Source organism: Dermacentor variabilis, chromosome 5 (genome assembly GCF_050947875.1).
Source record: "Dermacentor variabilis isolate Ectoservices chromosome 5, ASM5094787v1, whole genome shotgun sequence".
Classification (NCBI taxonomy): domain Eukaryota; kingdom Metazoa; phylum Arthropoda; class Arachnida; order Ixodida; family Ixodidae; genus Dermacentor; species Dermacentor variabilis.
In genome coordinates this window covers 134,141,260-134,164,916 of record NC_134572.1, presented here as the reverse complement: position 1 = coordinate 134,164,916, position 23,657 = coordinate 134,141,260, and the positions used below count along the sequence as shown (strand labels likewise).

The following is a 23,657-nucleotide window of genomic DNA, read 5'->3' as shown; positions in this document are numbered from 1 at the left end:
ATATATATATATATATATATATATATATACAAAAAGCAATAAATGAGTAGATATGGCTGAATTAGTTACGCACATGTGCGGTGCTCAAAAATCATTTGTTATTTCGTCGATGTACACTTACAGGGTCAAGCCTGCCAGTTGAAGATCGACTTCCAATTTTAGAAATGCAGCGCCACTACAATGCTACATGGCAGGCCCATAATAGGAGCACGCATAATTTCCCTACTTATTATAATATGCCGCATCGCATATGAGCAGGTCTACAAATTACAGCATTTGGCTGCATGCGGTTGCACATGCTAGTCGGAAATAAACGACGGATATGCAGCTGTGCAGCAATAGCTGTGGTAGCTGTGGGGTATGTTATGCATGCAGATAACCGTCGCTCCATAGGAATTGCAGAATGGGTTGTAAAGAGAAGCGGAGCGCAGTCGGCGACGGCGGAGAAGCAGATGGCGTGATGAGACTAGGAGATCTGCAGGCATATGATCATCTCAGCTGGCACAAAACTGGGCAAATGTACATCAACCAATGGAGAACTTATGTTCTCTAGTGGACATAAATTGGCTAATGATTATGATGCTGATGCGAATGCGGGTATTTCAGCACAGCGCGACTCGCGCAAGGCGATTTATTTGCTTGATCATAATTGATTCGTATAATACGCCTCTCAAGGCCGGATGATACAAGGCGAAGCCTCGTTCGGACCAATGACAAAGCCTGAAACGGTATACAATGGTTACATTATTCTAGGCCAGCAAATCGTGCAACATGTGATCTTGGAGTTTGGGTAGGCACCCCTGACCAGTAGGAATAATCCAACGGTGCACTGAGGGCTTATTTAGTTATTGTAAACACTTAAAGTTAGAGCATATCTTTGACTGTTTACTTTGGCTCTGAAGTGTTGACTCTGGTGCCTGCAGTCACAGGTGCGGATATAGTAAGATAGATTCTGTAAGCGTGTTAAGAATTGCATTATAATAGCAGGGGAAGCGTATATGTGTAAGTTTATGCCGTAGAGTAGGCACGGTCATTGTACACACAGTCGTGATGCATATAGAATGGAACATTAAATTCGCTTTTAAGCAACGGTTACTCACGTGTGGATTCTAATCTGATGTATTAATGCGTAAAAAGTAGCTTTGAATTATCGAACACTTGTATGTGGGGCATGTGTGCCAACCCGCTGTATACGGCTTCTAGAAAGTAATAGCACATTGCTCGAGAGAGTACATATACACCTTACATTTCGAATTTTAGTGTCTGCACTGTACATTTTCGAAGCGAATACGCGAACAAATTTCTGACAAGTTACGTCAGCTTACAGATACATGAAGATAAATAAATGTATTTCTTACAAATCAAACAGAAAGCGCAGCAAACGAAGGGATCAATGTCTTTTTCGGGGATGTCCTAACGCCAAGGCCTCTTATCGCTGCTTATGGGCCTTGTAGACCACACATTCCATTTAGCGTACGTGCTTGCTTGAGTGATGCAGAGCACTGCACCCCCACCACTCCGACATATAAATAGTTATATTGTCAATATTTGTCATCGACGCTTCCTTGAAGACAACGCGCCAGGAGCGGCGTCGGGAATTACCCTGCAGGCTATAGAAGTTGGTTCTCGAACAAAATAATTCTTTAAGAAGTAAGCTACGTATACATAACGCCACAACGTACTGGCCGTGAACCGAGCATCATGTAATTTCTAGAACGTAGCGCTTATTTGATCGCAGCTTAAATAAGTGAACCCCCAAATCGGTACCCTTTGATTGACATCCGGCACCGAACAAGAACCAACGTACACCTTGCACAATGAATGGTAAGCAATGAGAAGTTTCCGGGGCCAATTCATTTTGCAAATAAATATACCTTACTTCTATATTGGGTGTACCGGTGCTGTTATCATAAGAACGTGAAAAGGTAAGTTTTTGGGCGAGGGCCACGTTAACACGCTAAGGGATCAAACACGTCTGCCACCCGTTTCGCCGCTCTTTAACAGAGGACGCCGGCGTGTACGCAGCACAATAGGCGGCGAGCAGTGGCAATCGAATCGTTTGTAGAGGTAGAAGATAACGTCGTTGCACCACAATGAAGTTCGCATGCACATGAGTACAAAAGCGCGCCGACAACGTCGCAAAATGTGCGGGCCGGCTCCGTAGCCGGCACCTATGGGCGGCGCCATGTTTGTTTACAATGCGGCTTAGAGCAATCATGGCGGCCTCCATCGAACGCCACGGACTACCACAAAGAAGGGCGGCAGGCGACGGTAAAGGGAAGTAATTTACCTGTGACTCGCACTAGCGTAGGTCTTCGCACCTTCTCTGGTCGGGCAGAAGGCGTTAAGAGGACAGTAATGGCTGCTAAGAGCGCCGGGAACAGCGCCGACGCATCTCAGACAGCCGGCGGCATTGCCGGCGGCGAGGCGTCCGCACGCTTCGCGCGAGATTTATGGCGTCCTCGACGCGCGCGGGCCGGCGTCGTGTTTTGGCGCCCTCTTTTGAACCGCGCAGCCGTTGCGAGCCTCCGGCGTGGCTCGCCGCGTGGCATCCTCGCGTGTGCCGGCTGTCGGAGAGGACGGCATGAGGCCCGCGGGCGGCTTTGACGGCGGGCGATTCAGTCGAAATAAACTTGCGCAATCTGACAGATGACTCCCCGATTATTTATCTTGTCGTTTCCGCGACAACAGCGTTTCGGGCAGAGAGTAAAACAATATATTTATTAAGCATGCATGTGAGGTAACGACGGTGGCAGACGGCTGACCATGACATAGGCCTTAGATTTTCAGGTTCGACACTGTCGAATATCTTGGCACGTATCTGATGAAGATCAACGGCCGCAGGCTGAATGCTTTGCGTACTACTCTACGCTGAGTGCGGTAAGGTGAGCCGACATTCGCGCGCACGAGGAGACAAATGCGCAGTTTACCACAAGACGCCAGCCTCCCGATGCCATTCCAACGATGGCGTCAGAGAGACATAGGTAAAAAAAAATTACGAGTAAATAGCTCACAACTCGAACGGGTGAAACAAAATAATTTTTATTTCAGGCATGATGCACTACACTTTTCTAACGATACCTCAACGCTTCGAAATAAAGAAGGACATAGTAGTCGCATCGGCCATTAAAGCAAGCGCCTTCTCAGAGTAGGGCGAGTGAAAAAAAGTAATGAGAACTGATTAAAACGAAATGAAAATCCTACCTTATATCTTGAGTGCACTCCTATCCAGGCGGAAAGAAATGAAAACATCGCGGCTGCAAATGTCTACAAATCCTGATCTAATCATGCGGCAGCGAGCATGGACGGCTAACGTCTCGATCGCCGGAGTTGTCCCCGACCGACTCCTGTGATGCAACACCGGCGAACGTCGGAGTGCTACTAAACTAGAACGACTTCCGGCCCCCATTCACTTCCGTCGGCGACGCGCAAAATAAACCTTCTTTCGCGGCGCGCTCGATCTCCGAAGGACGTGCGCATGCGTGCGCGCGTTGAGGCGGGGCGTTCCTTGTCACGTGCGGGTTACGTCACTCAGTAGGGGTGGCCATGGCAGCCGGGAACGAGAGTGGAAAATCCTCTCGCGCAGGCGAGGGTGCGCGCCTCCTCTCGCGCGGCTCCAGGCTCCGCAGAGGACGGCGCGTGGCGCGCAGGCGGCGAGGAGGCGGCGCGGCCTGGTACGCGCGTAGCCGGACTACTCTCGACGGCGGACGCCGCCGCGTCGGGAGTGAGGAGGACATGAGAGAGCTGGCAGATATTAATTGCCGCTGGAAGAAATTATAATGCGGTCTCAGGGCTAGGAGGGAAATGTTCTTGGCGTCTCATTCGCCCAGAAGGGAATCGATCATGGGGCGCGCGGCAGCGACGTAGCAGTGAGCGACAAGCAGCAGCAGCGGCGGAGGACCCCCGCCGGAGCTCTCTCCCTCGTGTGCGGCGCGCGAGAAAGGTGCAGAGGGCGCTGTGGCCAGGGCAGCCCCTCTTCAGCCCCCCCCCCTCCCCGTATAACAGGCGAGCGGCCGTGGGCCGGCGGCACAGTCGTGCCCTGAGGCTTGATCGGGTGGAGTTCGGTCGGCATCGTGTGCTCCTACCAGTTTGTGTGTTCCCTCCCGTGTGCTACTGCTGCTGCGACTGCGTTTCGCGCCACCCCATGGCGCCCCCGCGTGGGCCCTGAGTTGCGACACTCATGAGTTCGTACCAGTTCGTCAACTCGCTGGCCTCCTGCTACGGCCAGCAGCGAGGCCAGGACACGGACTACTACACGCCGCAGGTGCAACCGTACGCCGCCACCGGCTGCTACAGCGGCCCGGCGTCGCCCGTGCAGCCCTACGGTGGACCGTACAGCCAGCCGGCGGCGCACCTGCAGAACGGCGGCGCCGAGCACGGCTTTCCCGGCTGCGGCCAGCGGCTCCCCGGCGGCGCGGGACACCCGAGCCCGCGCACGCCCACGCCGTCCGCGGCCAGCTGCAAGTACGCGGCACCCGAGTCGACGGCCGCGTCGCCGCAAGACCTGAGCGCCTCGAGTACCCAGTCGCCGTCGAGCCCCGAGACGCGAGGCTCGTCGCCGTCGCCGGTACAGCCCGCGCAGGTCGCGCACAGCAGTCCGCCGAGGAGCGCGGCGGCCGCAGCGCAGGCCACGCCGACAGCTGGGAGCCAAGCGCAGCAGCAACAACCGCAGCCGCAGCAGCAGCAGTCATCGCAGCAGAAGCCCGCTTATCCCGCCAACCCGCCGCAGATCTACCCCTGGATGCGAAAAGTCCACGTCGGCCAGAGTGAGTCGCTGCCACACGCGCGGTAGTGTAAACACGCCGCACGCGCGAGACCACGCGGAGGCGTTGCCGGGGCTCGCGAGAACGAGCCGCGCGCGCTCTTTTCGCTCGTAAATATCGCGCCGGTCTCCTCCCCTCGCGGCTCTCGAGAGGTCCGCGCGGCTCGTAATCCTGTCAGCACCGTGGCCGCGGGGTGCGTCTCGAGTGGCCCCGGCGGCGTGCTCGAGGCAGCCCCATAAAAACGAACAGCCCAATGGCCAACTCGGAGGGTGTCTATCGCCGGCCGAAGGCTATACGCGCGCCGTTTTGTGAACGACCGGGCCCGACCCAATCCCGACCGCGCTCCTGGCAGTTTTAACGGCCCGGACAAATTTACGGCCGCTGCCTAAAGTACCGCTCTCGCTCGCTTCCTCCCCTTCGAAGCTCGGACTCGCAGTGCGGTTTGGCCGAGAAGGACGGCCTTGCTATCGGCCTTCGTGAACTTCCCCTGAATGAAACCCGCGCGCTGAGTGTTGTGGCCTCGCGGCAAATAAAGCCTGCTAAACGGCAGTCGCGTGGCGCCGCTGTTTCGATCGCGACGTTCGCTCCGTGCGCGTGCTTTTATTTCTTTCTTTCTTTATCTTTCTTTACTTGGCCACCTGTGCGTTGTTCGGCAGTTGTACGAAAACGCCGTCGGTGACATATGAAGAGCACGCTCGCGTTTGTCGCAGGCCGTGTTGGCGAGCAGCGTGCCATGTGAGGGAAATGAAATAAATGTCATGTCATTCTGTCAGGGGCAAAGTGATTTTTTTAACACCCTGTGGAGCTCATAACGCTGTCTGCAGGAGAGAGAGAGAGTCAACTTTTATTATTGCCAGCAATCACGAGGCCGGACGCAGCTTCCCTCCGCCTAGCAGACGTCCTACTTCGCCCCGTAGTCTGCGGAAAAAAAAGTGACAATACATGCCAGCCGCGAGAGCTTATCGCAATGCAACGACTCCTGTTATTCTCTAAGCAGTGTCGTCGGTATACTGAAATCAGCTTGCACGAAGCAACATTATATACGACGTTATGCGAAGCACGATGAGAAATTAAAAATCTGGGGCTTGTACGATAATGTCGTGAAGGCCAGATTATATCATAACGCGCGCATTCATATATGTACACACTCCTTAAAATATTTTTCTCAGCACTGTGCTTTCAACCGTTTGGAATTTTCAATTCTGGCCCGGAAACGTTTGCCCAAATAATGTAAATTCGTGCGTGCCATCACTATACTTCACAATGATGCTTTAAAACGTGCGGAACAAGAACTTCATTGAGCAAAATGTGACGGAAACGATGTCTTCCATGTGGTTTTAACACGAACGTTCGTCACAGACAGCAGATCCACAATAATAGAGAGTTTTAGCGTAGGGGAAGCAACGTTGTGGGACGCAATCGTCGGGCCTACAATATAACCCAAAGCGAGTACAAGAGAGCGCGAATGGCACACAGTGGAGTCTACGTCTTGGGTGCACGGCTAGTGTCCCCTTACCTAAAACTCCCTAATAAAGCAAGGGATGGGCGTTTTTCAAACTGTTTACGCACGAACAGATTGGTGCATGCAACTGTCGTTGAGAATTTTCCTGTTATGGTCGCATCGCGCCTAAGTGAATGGCCGCAGCACGTAAATAATAATTTTCGCTAGGCTTTCTGCGTCTATGCTAGTAGAGTATCTGACTATACTCGGTATTTAGCTTTGCCGGCGTGAAACGTTTCGCGTTGTATACGTGATAGGTAGTCCTATGATATGGTTCAGGGAATGCTCTATTGCGAAATATAAGAGTGCTCTGATGCGTCTATTGAGAAAAGCGAAATTCTAATCCTCTAGTGGTGCCTTAAACTCGTCGTTGAAAGCTGCGTGTTTTCATGCAAGTTGTTTTGTTATTTGTCGCCACTATAGTGGACCTGGCAGTCTAACGAAGACGAACTCTGCACAATCAAAATCTTTTAGCGCAGAAGGAGAACAAATAATTTTCAGGCTATATGCGTTTTGTATTATTGTGCCAAAATGGCGACCAAGCACACCGGATGGCAGTTACACCAGACAACTAAATCTCACTTGTTCCCCGACAATGAATGAATGAATGAATAGATCGTTTATTGACAGGATGGCTCATTATTCTAAGTAGGGAAATAGGCGCTCGCTTCATAGCCAACATTGGGACAGATGGTGCCAATGAAAAAGTCAGCACGAGCATAACTTCTACGTTACGTGCAAAGGCTCAAGATATCAGTGTAACATGCGGCATAAGCTAGACGTAACATGAAAAAAAAGTGTATCATAACTTTACAACTGAAAGTTATTCGCGTAACGTTTACACGTAATTCCACATGTAACAGAAACTGTCATATCACCAATCCACATTTAAAGAAATGTTGAATTTCATGCTGCCTAGACCCGCACCCATATATGTATACATTGCTGTAAACACAGGCCCCTTGGTAGGACATGTATCTAGGTGCGCACAAAGGCACCCTGATTCTAATCAGTAACGTACTAACATTGTTTACGGCAGAAGTTTCAGCAACTATGAAATACATTCGTTGTTCCTTGCTCTCTTTCTATCGTTCTCTAACTCACGGAATCTGGCTAGATTAAACTATTCCTTAGCCTTCGCCTTGCACGACAACAATGCGGGACGCATGCAGGTTATTTGATATAATTTGTACGCAAAAAATGCAATGAAGTCATGTCTAGGCTGCGTCCTTCCTTTATAAACTCACGCGCCCGAAATGATGTTGGAAAATGAAAATGTTGAAGGCAAAATGATGGAAGTAGAAGATATGCAGACAGAAACCCTTATTACTCGTTCGCTGTCTAAAACCATGTCATGCGTGTCTCAGTTGCGGTGTACAGCGCCAGACATCAGGTAAAACAGCTAAATAGAAGTATGCTACTCTGACATTCTTTGAACAAAGCAAGGATGTAACGTCTCGAGTCTGACTGCGCGTGCATGCAAAAGGAAAATATTCGGCATTGGACGCGATTCAACAAGCGCGTCGGTGATTGGTTGACACCGGACACGCCTTCCTCATCTACCAATAGCTGCAAACGACGTTGCCATTCCGTGTGGCCTTTCTGCACCTGTCGCTAGGGGACGCTGTGGTTAGGATACGACGTGTGCATAATATGGAAGACTGTTGTGTGCGTTTACTCATACCTTCGTATAGCACATACCTTCAAATATGCGCGAAACTGTGCTCTCTTTATCTCCTGTCTCTTTTCATCTCTATGCCCCTTCCCTCAGTGCCGGGTAGCACACCGGACGCGCGTCTGCTTAGCCTCCCCGCCCTTCCTCTCTTCTATTTCTCTCTCTCTCTACGCTGACAGCATCTCGTTGGCCGTAACATTATGCAAGTCTTCAGTTACACGTCATCGTGTCTATTCGTCTACCAAACCGAGTAGGAGAGCTGTCGATGTGAAGCTGGCAGTTCGCAGTTAAGGGGCAATTTTACGGGCAGAACCGTCGCTTAGCTATATTGGAGTCCAGCATGTGCTTATGCAGGAGATACGAAACCCAATCAAAGTACGGATGGGCGGGGTCATCGGTAATGGCGGGTGTCAGGTGGAAATTGAAGTTAAATAATGTTACGCCGCCTAAGACTGTTTACTGCGTAGAAAATTTTCGCAGAAAATTATGTCAGTCACCTCAACCAAGTCTTTTGGCGTATGACGTCAATTTTGTACTCCCTCTGAACACTATCATTTTTCCCTTGTCATGGCGATATCAAGAACGCCATGCAGTACGTGCATACCGGCCCACGCCAGCAGTTTCTTTTAGAGCTGGCTTTTTCTCCTGTGCTTGTTGCTATTGTTTGTTTTCATCAATGAATAGAAAAGAAAGAAGGAGAGTTAGTCACGTTACAATGGCCAAAGCTCCTGTTTTTCATACAGCAGCAATAGACATAAGTAATATACGAAAACATATAGACACAAGCTGAGAAATATATAAACGTATACAGCGAAATCCTGATACGTGTGCGAGATATACAAGAGTATATAGATTTAAAAGGCCAGAACAGGCGCTGAGATATATAGCAAACATGGAAGGACTCTGGCCATACAGTATAATCTCGCTACATAACAGCTGTAAAAGCACATGAGACTGCAACATGGTGCGGAATGCACGGGCGCACATAAGAATTATATATAAACAACACGTAAATACTGATACAAAATTTGGAAGCACTGTTCTTGTTGTTGTCGTGTAGGCTTTTTTTGCTGCAAACACATTGCCCCAGAAAAATCTCGCTACATAACAGCTGTAAAAGCACATGAGACTGCAACATGGTGCGGAATGCACGGGCGCACATAAGAATTATATATAAACAACACGTAAATACTGATACAAAATTTGGAAGCACTGTTCTTGTTGTTGTCGTGTAGGCTTTTTTTGCTGCAAACACATTGCCCCAGAAAAATTGCCGAGTAAGATTTCTGTCTGTGCGCTACTTATATATTTCTTTTACTTCTAAATAGCTCAACTCATCGAGCAAGAGCATTGACACTTGCAGAACTGGACCTGCTTCTAAGAATGCAATCAAAATATGTGACTTGTTATGGTATTCTCCACAAGAAAAGCTTGTGTATTAAGTAAGTCTTGAATCGGACCACAATAGGTGAGATTAGGGAGCTCTCGCGACACGTGTAGGGCTGCGATAAGTCGTGCGCCTATTCAAATAATATTCTCCCCTGAATTAATTTTTTTTTCGCCCTTCCGGTGCAGCTAACTCAACGTTATTTCTCAGCATTACGAGAACATCCTCACTAACGTTTTGTGATTACTTTCTGCCTGACGTTGTGCCTATAATCTTTCTCGTCTGTATGAAACAAAGCAAGCATAATAATGATCGCACTGTGTACTCCAAGCCTTGAAGCTTAATAAATGTGGCTGTCCTGTATAAGCGGTGTTTTGACTATACGAAACATTTAGTAATATTGCTCAGTAAACCACACTTTCCCTGAGGGGACGTCTAACTGCAGTGATGCTTGCAGTAGGCAATGAAAGCTTTTCAAAGTGGCGTTTCCGCGGCTCACGCGATCGCATATTTTTACAATAAACAAATTAAGGCGCTCGTGAAATTAAGTTCGATTCAAGTGCGTATATAGCAGAATGCGAAATCGCTAATTCGGATATACTCCCTGCGCACCGTGCGTTTCTTATCTGTTTGCTATCGGACGCTCAAGAAAAAAACGGCGAAAGTCCGCAGCCTTGCCGCGAAACACAAGATTACAGCACGGATGGCGCTGTAGGAGCGATACAGACAGGAAGAGAGAGGGAGAGGGAATGAAAGGGAGGACAAGGGCTGAGATTCCGAACTGCCTGAGCCTGACCCTTTTGTCGGCTCGCGCGGTGCGCGAGGAGGGGGGACGCGAGCGTCATAAATTACACCGCGAAAAAACCATTATGTCCAATCGATGCTTCCGAAGATATTGGCCGGAATCCACCTAATAATACGCGGCCAAGCGCGCACTTCCAGCGCGCGCACCCGCGGGAAGTTTCCACGAAGAGTCCGCAGGAATCCACGGAAGGAAACTCGGGGCTATTTGTGCGTCTATCTATATATGTATTTATTACATGTGGATACACATGGAGCGCTGTGCAGCGTCTCTCAGCCCGTGGACGCGGGTGCGTGTTTGTATGTACGAATGTATGTGAGAGCGGGTCGGCACAGGCGCACGTGTGTGGCCGCGCTTGTGTCGCAGTGGAAACCGCTCGCACCACGCACATACATACATAGGTGGCGCCTCCCCCCTTTTCCCGCTGACTGATGATGCGCCGCGCCTAATGATCGATGCTGCCGGTGTGTGTCACTGAAGCAGCCACCAGGGTTCGTGCGCTACGCGACGAGGCAGAGGCGAAACTGTTGGAAGCGAGAGGAGACGGTCGAATAAGGGCTCGAAAACGTGGCGTTTGGGGGGGGGGGGAGCGGAGCCGCCGTATCTTGATGGGTCCCTAATAACGAGTTCCAGGCCGGCGTCAATGGGACACTGTTTGACTGCGGCGTATCTTCCGCGGGTAATGCCACGCAGGAACCCTTGTCTGTCTCCCCCAACCGAGCCGACCAACCGTCCGGAGACCTCGGGCCTCGCGCTCGGGCTCGGCGCAGTTGCGTGCAGCATAGTGCGAGCTCGGCGCAGGATTGCGTTAGGTTAACGAATGCGGAGAGAGACGTACATTCAACCTGCGGTGTCGCTGGCTTTGTGAACGTGTGCTTTTTTGGCATGCGTATGCCACACAACGTTGTAGCTGGTGCGTGTGACTAACTAAAATGAACCGTGACCACTCGAATTCAACTGGAGCAGCGAGCAAGCAGCATCTGTTTCATATAACGACACTACAGTCGTTATATGACACTCCGAAAAAAAAAAAAAGAAGACGAAATAAGTACTTGATGTGTAAAAACTGATATTTAAAGACCCCCGCGCGAGTGCAGTGTTTTTGTGTAGGCCTTACAATGTGCAAACTAGCGATCACCTTTTGCACCTCGCCTTCTCGTTATACAGCAAGTGCTCTCGTTCTGCCAGCGCGACGCTTACGTGGCGCGTGGGTTGAGGCTTCTCGCAGCGCCTAGATTTGACAGCGGTGCACCGTAGTAGTGGGACGGGGGCCCGTGCTCTTGGCTGGCATGCCAGCAGCCGTCTAGGCTGCCACCGCTGCAGCACCCACGCTGCTATCAGCTGCAGTCTGGTGGGGAGATTCGCGGAAGATGCGGCCGACGGCGTCGCCTAGAATTTCTGCGAGATGGGTATAGGCTTCTTCAGCGAGGCATGTTTACACTGCCACGAAAGCACGCCTTGCGTGGGTTCTCTTGATACGCGATCCAGTTGAGGGAGCACTGTGAATAGCCAGTGCGCGTGCTCCTATCGGTGGCAGATCGCGCCGGGAAGAGCACTTTGTGTAAGCACCCGACAACGTTAAATCGAGTAGCAAGAATGTACGCTTCCTTAAAGAACGTATGCGGTTTCATGTTTGTTCGTTATGGACGATAACGCACCGTTTGGGGTGTTCAGCCAATTTTTGTCCAGAAGTTTTAGCCAGAGATTAATCGAGTGATCCAGCGTTCACGCGTTCGTTTTCTCATTCCTTCAACTATTTAGTAATCGAGGTAAATACTGGTTGTTTGCACGTCTGTTGTCGCAGATCAGAATTATTTAAAGAAAAGCTAATCGATTAATTGTATATTGGTTACGTGAGCTCATACTGAAACTTCTAACCAACAACGCATTAAATGAAACGTACACAGACGATGAAAATTGTCCATATCTATACGTTGTCCATACGTAAGATATCGTTGTATACATAGCAACTAGGAAAATATCGGTTAACTGATGACATCTGCACATACATTTTAAACATGTTCGGACCTCCATTTATGTAAACCAAGACTGCTGGGGAAAATGATTAGTGTTCAACGATTCGCGCTTAAGCGAAATGCGATGGTATACACAGCTGATGCATATGACGTCGTGCCTCGTAAGATCACAAGACCAGCACCTTCTCTTTATTATCACTTTTTTTCTATTCATCTGCCCACCTTCTTCTAGGGCCTTTCTTCCCCTCAGTCCAATTTCCTACACAGTAGTATCTATAGCTCAATATAAAAGGCAGTTTATTGTCGTGTTGCAAGCCGGTTACAGTTAAATACAGTGCCTGAGGGTTCGTTTAGACAACGATACATTTCCATAGGCTTTATACACTGCTGAGATATCGTGTTGGCTTGCGAAAGGTAGCACAACAGACGCAAATCACGTGGCACTTACTATAGGTGACTGACAAAGCGCACGTAACAATCACGCCGTGAATGATGAAAGTGACCAAAAGGCCTGCGTGCACAGGTGTCAATACCAGTTCAAAGTATGCCTACCTGGGACATTTAATAATCCTTTTGAATCGTCAGTGACGTAATAGAAAGAGCGTGATCCCGGGTAATGCCCGTCAATTGTATCTTAACACTATTACGTTTTAATGGGGATGCTGGACAATAACGTCTGGGAAAGCCGTCTGCATTTCGGAACACACGCGTTCCGCACATAGCATGACTACACACACTGGTACTTTTCTGGATGCCAGTAGACAGCCGAATAGAATTTCCCACATGTGAACACATTGTGAACACACAAGTGAACACACAAGTTACAGGCCCAGTCATTGCGGTCTCTGTATTCTTTCAGCCAGTTTCACTGACTCAATGTAAGCGCACGTCCTCGTAAACACACCTCTCCGAATATGACCGGTACAACAGCGTTATCCACAGAAAGCACGCGTTACCACCCGCAGTAGCATGCAGCAGCGTTAACAATGTGTTGAAAGCTCTAGCGATGCTGTTAGGAGGCTATACGAAAAGGCCAGCAAACAACTATACTCGCTTAATGGTTAAAAGCTCCGAGCTGTCGCCAAGTGTTTGAAGAGAACCAGCAACTCATTTTGTCGCAGCGTTCCGTTCCCCGCGCACGTGCGTGAAAAGCGGGACGTAATCGAGGCTTATCTCTTATCTGCCGCCAAATTAGTCACACGCAGCCAGCAGTGGCACGGCCGGTAGTGGTTTCTCTCGTCAGCAATTTCACGCCACTGCCATGGCAACAGCGTGTGTTCAGCATTTGTATGCAGGAAAGTGGGGCGCTGTGACAACACGCTTATGCGTTATAGCTGCTTCAGAGACAGCTTGCGGCTCGATATATATACACAGTATTTTGCACCCTTTTTGTACACTGCGCCATACTTATTCTTTAGTTGAGCCTTTTTCGGTGTCAGCACGCTTGGTCGTGTTGGTGCATTATGCATGCAGTAAGAACGGCACTAACGAAACACTGAAAAGGGAATTGATATATATTAGCGTTCATTATCTGCGAGAAAATAAGGTGCTGCTAACTAACGCCGGCCCAGCGTATCCGTGAATGCGATGCAAGCCGATCGAAGAAATACAATTGTGTGATGTTGCTTTGAGCACTGACTAGTGAAACAAATCTGATGTGAATACAGCCACCAAACTTGATGCAAAGCACAGCTTTAGACGGGTGAAATATCGCGCGACCACACGCTAGGTATTTCCTGTCGGTCAGTTCGTTAGAAACTGGGAGCGCACATGGAAATATCAAGTAGGCCGAAATGGTCCGATCTGTCGGATCTACTCTACTTATAGTAATGTGTTCTGTTGATCCGTCATCGTCCGAAAGATCACGTGGACCGGATCACCGCTTTCGCTCAGCACCGTTCTAGTCTTAGACATCTATTGTTGGCTTGGCTATCTGCTATCTGGTTCCTATACCTGGCAGGGGTCCTTCGACAATACCGGAATGATTGATGTTGGTACAAGTTTTCATCCGAACGCTATCCATCCCCACAAAGATTCGAAATTTGTTGTTTTACTGTCCAAAGTTCTCCACATTTGTTGACTCTGTGCGCTTGATTCATGTTTATCATCTAATTGCGTTCACGTGATTTCCTATTTATTTATATTCCTGATAATTACCACGACAGATGCTATGCTTAGACACTAATGAAAACGTTCCGTCTATACTCTCTGACTTGATGCTTAGGCGATAGAAAAGTGCAAACGAGCTGGAATCTAAGCTGTCCAGCTAATGGGTACAAATAAACCCGATTCTAAATTAAGAACAGAGCAAAGCTTTGCATACTCATTGCCAACGATGACGTTACAGAGAAAAATACTGGAATACAAAATTGCAAGTTTCAATGATAACTTAAAATGAACATTTCCATAGGTCATTATGTCATCTCCTGGGCGTTAATTTAGGCTACAAGCAGTGTGACATGACTTATTCAAGCGTATCATAGCTTTTGTGCTACTTTTTATACATTGGCAATGAGGGTGAAGTAACGAAAGCGCTACATCGCCGTCTTCAGCGCAACACCAAATCGTGTAAACCAACTTTAAAAAAGAGCTGAGCTGAATGAATCCCGGCTCTCTCGTTCCTCCATACTGTTGCATAATAAGAGGGAGAAGGGGTGAGAAAAGGATGAAAGAACGGAGCAGCACAAAGGGGCGTACAACGAAATAAGTTCGAAATAGGCTCGCGAGATCACTAGCATGCAGCGCAGGCCGGCACTGGTCCGCGGAGGGCGGAGCTTCGTGAGCACAACCCACGAAGAAGCCCGCCGACACAGACTTGCACATCCTTCTCCATCGCGTTTTGCTTCTAGGAAGTGCCAAGTTTCAAATATCGTTTCGCTGTTTGATTGTAGACCTGCGTTCGCCTCTCTCACAGTCGTTGCGACATCGTATCACGCCGTTCTTACTCACACGCTGCGTGTTCGCGTCCGCGCATTTATAATGAAGCAGCAGATCCAATAGTTGCATGTGACTCCGTGGTCTTCCTGGCATGGCACGGATATTCATTTGTGCAACAAAACGAGAACTGCTTTGATCGTATCCTATTGTAAGTGTATCACTGTGTTGATATCATACGACCGTCGACGCATATAATCTAGTCAAAATTATTGGCGGTGAATGGAATGTTTCCAAGCACCTCTTCTTATACTGTTCATGGTGAAGCCCGAAGACCACACCCCTTAATCCCAAACGGCTTTCTGTGGCAATCTGTTTGTTTAAGCGCTAAAGTAGCTATACTGTACTTTTGATAATATGGCGTCATAACGACGTGAGGAGAGGGGCTAGTTGCTCGTAGTTTATTTTGGCAAACTACGCTTAGTGTGCATAAGCATCACATGCGATCTGCGACGTGATATCCAAGTGGCGCATATATCTGAGTGGCGGACGCGTCAGCTTATCGCGTATCACGTTCGGTTGATCTTCACACATTATCTGTGGAAAGTGCAATATTCTTTAAAGTCTAGGTTACACCGTCGGTGCTCGAGTAAGCCTCCCTTAGGTATAAATATGCGATGCTGCTTTAAACTTTTATCTGAATATATACTAATTCATTGGTTAATCCTACTCACGAGACATCAGAGAACAGTGTGCATATTTGTATGCCTTAATGTATTGCAACTCGATGTGGTATTGTTGTTTTCCGCGTCTTTAATATCTCTAGCCCCTACGATGGAGTGTGTGAATACGGGGAAAATGAGAGCGTGTTCCGCTATATACTCTACAGGTGGGCTTAGCTTGACACGCGGTAACGAGATTGTTTCACGATGTGCGTTATGTATGCTTAGAATAAAAAAGTGTGGGTTAAAAGAAATATGGATAATCCTTCGAGGCTGCTCATGTATATTGAAACTGTTAAGAGAGGAGCCCATTCCTTATTTGTCGTGTCTGAAGGCGAACCCCCTGATTGGGTAACATTTCACGCCTAAGCCAACGGAAATTGTCTGTTGAAACCGTCCTGTGAGGGCGCTTTTTTCGTTGAAATATTCTCTCAGGGTGATTATAGATGATTATTACTGAGATGTTAACAGTGGCTCCCAGAACACAATGAATACTGAGCGGCGATTTTCAGACTCACTATACAATTTCTACCTTCCATGCTGTCCCGCCTCTGTATTGTGGCGTATCCACGGTTGGACAGCTTTTGTGTTTGCATTTTCTATCCATTGGGGCGACCGTACTTTAAAGCCGCAGCATGACCTCACTTTTTCAATATTCTTCATAGCAAGCAATATGTACGCGTTTCAGGACACAATGTACTTAGCTTTTATTGATCGCCAACTGAGGATCTCACTACTTTGTTTCACCTTTTAGGTTTGTGCATGGCATAGCTTGCCGTAAATTGACACTATGCAGAAGTTTAATTCGTGCACCCACGTTTACGATGCAGTTCTTACGTTAGATATGTTCTTAAGATCATTAAGTACCTGTCAAAAGTGACAACGAACATACTGTTAGCGAAGGCGGCTGGTCAATAGCAAAAACCTCTTATGAATTAACAACTTCTTTGAATACGGTCCCATGATTTCTATGTATTTTTATCGTTGTTCTTTAGCATGCACTGGCCTTAAACCCCATAATCTTTTGATGTGTGAGTCATCAACTTACAGCAGGCGATGTACGTACTTTGCAACTTGACATTTCACAACTTGAAATTGCGCTGAACTACCAAATAAATTTTCATTTCACGTTACAGTTCATTATCTCTCCTAGCGCGCGTGCATGCGTGTGCGTGTGTGTTATTCCTGAATATTTCCATAGTGATTTACTCTTATTCCTTTTTGTTTTTGCTATGTTACCACTACTAATGATCTGCAGCCAACTTATATGCATTGCATTAAAACTTCATTTGCGATCTCATTGAACTTGCCCCCCCCCCTCTCTCTCTCTCTCTCTCTCTCTCTCTCTCTCTCTCTCTCTCTTTTACACACACACATGTGCCCATATACACATGCAGCTAATAAATTGGCTAACAGTTGAGAGGCTCGGCAAGTCGCACAATTCAATGCACCAGAAGTCCTCCGGCGAGCGGGCTCGACGCGGAACGTGCAGCTCCCCGACTCCGCAGCGCCGGCACTCAACGCGGGATTGGTAGCTCGCGTCCGTCGTAATGGGGCGCGCCACACGTCACTTGCGTCTAGTCGGGTCCCTTCAAAGCAGGCGCACGGCGGCGCCAGGCCGCGCGGGGGGGGGACCGCATCCACTTCTTTGTTTGTTTTCTTCGTGATTCTTTCCCACGTTTTCAAATCAGATTTCGACGCCTGCTTTCTTTCTCTCTCGAGTGCTTGCTTGCCCGCGAGAAAACGCTGCATCCACAGTGGTTCCTGTCGCTTGTGATGTTCTCTCTCTCTTTCTTTTTTTCGTGTGTATTGGCCCGTCTCTCTCTCGTCCCTCCCCGAGCTTGCTAGCTGTCTGCCTCGGTTCTGCTGGAGCACGGAGATCCGCGTCGCGGAACAGCGACAACAGCGGCAGCGTGGGCAAGAGCGGCAGAGCACCACCCGAAATAAGTATAAATCTCCAGTCACTCGAAGCTTGGCGTGGCAGGGTGGGCTCGGCACGCTCCTCCTCCCACCGGACGCTCCCTCGGCCCCTCGCAAGCCCAATTCGTATAACCGCGTACTGTTTTACTCGCTGCCGTTGTATACCCCCCCGCACACGCCGGCTCTCATCTGAGCGTACACACAGCCTAGTCGAAAACGACGAATATAGCAACACAAAAGCAAGCACTGGCATGCCTGTCGCATCGGGCGCTGTAAAGTTGTGCGAGTGAGCGACGGCGGAGCTTTGGGAGCACGAGTTGAGGCGCGAGGTCGCTTGCGGCAGCACTCCACAGCATCGCGCCAAGATACATGCGAGAAGCATTTGCGACAGTCACTGTATATGTCTGTCTTTCGCTTGTTACAGGCTCGCGCGGCTTGTGCTATGCATGCTTTCCTTTCGCAGTCGCCTCGATTCCCTTTCCCACCTCCGTCCCATGCTTCTTCTTACACTCTTTTTTTCTTTTTTCATCATCCGCCATCCTTCCCGCGTACAACTCCTCACGACAACTGGAAATATCTCTCCCCATCGCTGTGTTTTGAGTCGCGCCGCATTTTCCCATTTGATTCCCCCTAGTCGGAGTGATGCGTATTGATGGTTCCTGCTCGCCCCAGCACCTCGTTCCCTCCCCCTAAAACTCCTGCCCAAACACGCGCCTGTTTTTCCCCGCCAAGCGTTAGGCCCGTAGTGCCAACCTGAGGCCGGCCTCCGTGTTTTCCGTTTCCGAATGAGTGAAGCTCCTCGTTGCCCGTTATATATATCGCTCTATAGGAGCAGCGGGAGACCCCGCGGGCCCGGAGGACAAATTTGGGCGACCCGTTCTTGCGTCGTTAGGGGGTTTTGTTGCACCGCGAGCATGGCGTACGACCTCGGTTTGGTTCGAGCGAGGCCCGCAGCGCTAAACGAGGCAATGCGTGTAGAGGGCGAATGAGTTTCAGGGACAAGCGGCTACATCGATGTAGCTGCATGATGTAACTTCGTGAGAAATTGAACCGCCAGAATTTTTTCAGGCAATACGTGCATAGCGCTCGGAAAATTCGTTTCTATAGGTATGTATGTAGAGACCGCGTTCTCCGATTGCATGCGGTGTCCCAGTTCGTATCGTCGTTCCAGGAGTGCAGCGCAAGGTGGGATGTTAGTCTGGTTAACATTAGTGACAGAATGGTGCTGAGAGGTTATTTAGCCGTAATAAACTTTTGCGTTCATAAACACAACAGAACTATCTAGCGAGAGAGAGAGAAAGAGAGAGAGAGAGACAGAAAGCGAGAAGAGGAAAAGGCAGGGATGTTAACATGGGTCTGTTCTATTGTGATGCCCTGCCCTAGAAGGAGGGAACCAGCAGTAGTGAATGTCAAGTTAGTCGCTGCAAAATAGAAAGCAAGAACGTATAATGACGCAACTTATGATGTAGCTGGTCATGCCGCCTCGGAGACTTATATAGACCGTAATCAATACACCGGGCATCGTCCAGGCTTGCTTCACATAATTTCCTTCTCCTTGGAGGAAGCCAAGATTACATCTATCATGACTATTGTGCTGCAGTTCGGCTAAAGTTTTTGATCATAAATCATTTTGGGTACTCAGTGACTTACATAAGTACATGCGAGAAAAGTGTGTTATCGACGAGCCCCACTTTACAATAAAAAGCCTCCCACATTTCCTTGAATGAGTTCATGTTCTGCGTACAGATGTATAAATTAAGTTCTGCGCAGCTTCGATTCTCGGTCACACGTGTTATAGAAGGGTGATCGCCTCACGGCCGAATATGCCATTCCGATTTTGCTTTTCCGTGTGTATGCGCTCTATACAGCGGACCATACGACACGGCCTGCACAACGTATAAAAAGACGTCAAAGTGCGTTTCCCTTGTGCAGGCTATAAAGCGCTTGTGTCGCTGCATGTTTCTGCAAGCTTTGTCAATGTGACAACGAGGTCTAAAAGCTATACCATACATCTTTTTACTCTCCACTTTCATAGTGTGCGCAGCAACAGCGGCACGCAGACAATGTGTCCATCCGCACGGAACAGCAGCGTCTCCCCCGTGCGTGTAACGAGACTTCTTCTGCCGCTGTTGAAAACATAACACGATTAAAAAATGGGAGGGCTTTTTTTTCCCCGGTCTGGCGATTCTGCAGCGCCGTGCCTGCGGCGTTCGACATCGTTTCGCCGCTCGCTGAATCATCGCCGAGTGCGATAAGCACGGCGAGCGATCTAAAAAGAAAAAGAAAGACGAAAAGAGAAGAAGACGCGAAAGGGGTAAGAAGCGCGGCTCCTGCTGGACTCCGTCGCGTTTGCACTCGCTAGGCGGCGCGCATAGCCCAGGAGCCCCCCCTCCGACGGCCGTTTAATTAATGCTACTCTGGCTCGTTTCCCGCTGCGTTGGACGGGAGCCCAGAAATGTCGCCCACTGTTCGCGTCCCGATACGCAACGCACTGGCTCCGGGATCTCTCCGCGGTTGTGCGCTGCCGGCTTTATAACATGGCTGCGATTTTAATCGATGTGGCCGCGCGCAGAACATATATATGCGCGCTCCCCCGCACCGCTTCCCGCGGCGTACCCGATTCTGCTCGTGTGCATAGCTTTCGTGCTTGCAGGGCAAGACAGTGGGAACGGAGCACGTAGGGCAACATGCACAAGCGCCGAGGCCGTGACCTGGAACGACGTCTGCATGCCTATGTAGCACCGTGTGTGTGTATACACGTGCGCGCGCGTTGGTTTTGGGGGACTCGATTAAGACTGTTCCTATGCTAACAACGTCGTTACGATGAGTTACGGGACTCGTTGTTGGTCTTTCTATAGTTCGCATACGCTTTCCATGCGCGCTCGCGCAAGGAAAAAGCAGAACACGAGAAATCGACGCGATACCTCTATAGCCCATTCCCCGGGCAGCAAGGTGCTAGGTTGAGTAGTGTAACATTGCATCTGCGAAGACAAGCAAGGGGCACGGTGCCAATGTCAACAGCGTTTCTCTCCGTCTAAGAGCCCCAGCAGGCCGATACGCTCCGAAACATCCGCGTGGCGCAAGAAGTAGGCTGTATGAGGGGCTGGCCTTGTTTCGTTATAATAGACTTGGCAGCAATGCAGCTTTTGCGCATAGGTGTTTTCGTCATAGAGTTACATGTTATTGTAGTTGTGTTCTCACTTCCAACATCTCAATCCAAACGTCTGACTCGCGAGTCAAGGAAACCGAGCTCGACTTGTGAGCGTGATATAAGATGCTGCTGTCATGCGGAGCAGGTTAGAGGAGGAAAAGCGTCAAATTAGAAAAGAGGAAGAGAGCAAACTCACGTCGCAGTAAACTCACGTCGTGGAGGGGCGAAGCAAATGCACGTTTTCATTATTATATTTACTTTCTGAGGCACCGATGTAAAAGAAAAAAATCTGCAGGTAGCTGAATAGGAGTAAAAAAAAACAAGGTATAGAAGCGGGAAGAAATGAGGCGTCATTGGGAGATGTTAAAATCCAGGCACGTAGCACAGAGGTCAGCCCAAATGACATAATGAACAACCTGCAGATGCAGCAACATTATAAAATCGTGTACTTACGCGGAGCTGCAACAGACATGAATGCTTAATGGCTTGGTAAAATGGTTCTCCTTTTTCTGCAATGTCCGAGAGAACGGTGATTTACTTTCGTCGTGTTGCAACGGCCATACCTTAGCAAATAGTAATTAAAAAAGAAGCGTGTAAGCGTTCTGCTTATCGCATAATATGCCCACCGAAAGAATGACGTCACGCCACCGAGTCTGTCGAGACTGCGCGGCGAAATTTCCAGCGCCGTGCGTCGTCTTTGGCATACCGATTCTGAGAGCGGCGTTCTTGCGGCAGGAAAGGGAGCTCGTTTAAAACAACATCGTGATGGATGACTACCGAGATCGATCAACTAAAAAGCGGCAGCGAGGCTCCTAACTCGTCCTACGCCTGCGTTTCGGGCCAGAGAAAAGGAAAACAAACGCTCGCAAAGCTGAAAAATCCAGGCATTGTCGCTGTCTCCTACACGCGCCCTCTCGATCAATATGGGTTTCCCCCGACTAAGCTGTATACCGCCTCCTCCGCACCTGAGAAGAACGCACGGGGAATATAAGGGATCGGCCGGTGACTTCCATTACCACGGCGGATCGCCGCCCCCCCCCCTCCCCTACACCCACCATCCTCCGAGCGAGCATTCGGGAGGGAAGCACTTCGGCCGCGCGTCTCTCCTCTCCTTTTTCCCCGCGCGGGATATGTGACACACACGCCGGTAGTAGCGTCAGTGGCGGTGCCTTAGCGCAGTTGGTGCAGTTAAGCGTCGCGCGCCCGCGGGAGAAAGAAAACGAGGTTTGAGGGTGGCCTGCGCTTCGGAGGAACGACGCCAGCAGCGTCGGCGTTCTAGACAAGAAGCAGCGGAGGGTTTACGAAGCGAGGGGCAGGCAAGGCAGCCTTCACAGTCTCGCGCGCGCGCGCGCGCTCCGAGGCCAGCGAGACGGCGGCGGAGGCCAGCGGCGGGCAATCAATCAGGGACTCCTCCCTTACTTGAGCAACCCCCTTTCCCTTCTTCGCCCACCCCCTCGCCCCTCCACAACGGCTGCTGGCTGTAGTATAGCGACGTCGTCGTCGTCGATGTCGGTCGGCGGCGGCGCAGCGGCGGACGCCCCTGTTTTGCGACGTTCCCTCGTGCAGCCGCCGGCGCTGCTTTTGTCTTCTCTCTCTCCATGGGCGCGCTCTCTCTCCGAACTCCCGAAACGGGAAGCGAGGAGGAGAGGCCATCCTCAGGAGGACGACTAATGGAGTAGCGCGGGGAGCGGCCGCGTCCATCCGTTTTCTCAACCGGCGTTTCAGCACCTGCTCGCCGGCGCAAGCGGTCTGCTCGCGCGGAACCTCTGCCGGCTCTCGCGGCTTTCCATGTGTGCGCTCGGAGCTCCGGCGAAGCCGGATTGCTCGCCCCTGCGTCTTTTATTGTTCTTCGTGGCCCTTCTCTTGCTATTCGAGGTGCTATTATACACTCGCTTTAGCAACCACCGTTCCTCGCTTTTTTGCTTTTTTTTTCTTTCTTCGCGTTTTGACCTCAAGGAAAACACATGTTTCGCTTTCTAATCGGTTCAAAAAAGGCGAAAACCCTAAAGCAACTCGTCGCACAAGTGCGGTCTGTTGTCTACAGCGCCTCAGGTGGATGGCTTTGCTGTTCGCGTTCTTCTGGAAACGTGGCTGATACAAATGGTGCGGCTGTTTTCGTGGCGACATATATGTGTAAGTGATTGATCGGTCTAACCATGAACGCAACCCGCCAAATAAATGGACATTGTAATCTAATCAGACCACGATTGGCTTAATGGTGCGGCTCCTCCCCTCAGAATTGCGCAGGCACCCGATAGACAAACTTAAGCATGCGCTTAAGTTTGTCTATCGCTGCGATTATTCATCGCTACTCATTGATGAGAAAGTCCAATAAGCTTCTCGCAACAGATATAATACATGCGACAGCAACCAGTATAGAAGTGGTCGCGTACCACGAAAGACGCGGTAAAATGTGGATTTGTTTTACCGGTGACAATCTACGAGGAACAAGGCATAGGAAATAGGCAAGGAGCGGCTTCCCAAGATGAACCACGCACGAAATTGCTATCAAGCTTGTTGCAATAGGAAATCACTCATATGAGCAAACGGTGCCTGTTGCGGGATAAAACAGGACCATCACAGCTGCATCTTACACACGCCATGGCCGAGAGCAAGAGGGAACGGTTTGCGATTTCGCAAACCGTTACGTCTTGCTTTTGACCGCGTCGGGACCACAACATTGCACTAATAGGAGCCTCTCGGTTGTTGTCCTTGTATTTGGCTCAGTAGGAACAAGAAAATCCGTAAAGTCGATTTACCTAACTGATATTTTATTAGGACATGAGAATCACGACTATCGATAATATACGGGCTCTTTGCAACCATTTCTTTGTATGCATGATGCAGTGCAAAGTGTTTCAGAAGACGTCAGCAACAGCCGCCCTT

At 49.6% G+C, this 23,657-nt stretch overlaps 1 protein-coding gene across 1 annotated transcript in view; it reads left to right on the top strand.

Moving 5' to 3' along the window:
• Window positions 1-3,820: 3,820 nt before the first annotated feature.
• LOC142583171 (uncharacterized) overlaps window positions 3,821-23,657 on the top strand; it is an 81,243-nt gene continuing 61,406 nt past the window's right edge. The window contains exon 1 of the mRNA XM_075693525.1: window positions 3,821-4,766. Coding sequence (XP_075549640.1) covers window positions 4,181-4,766 — 586 coding nt within the window. The 5' untranslated portion in view covers window positions 3,821-4,180. The remainder of the gene's footprint in view (window positions 4,767-23,657) is intronic.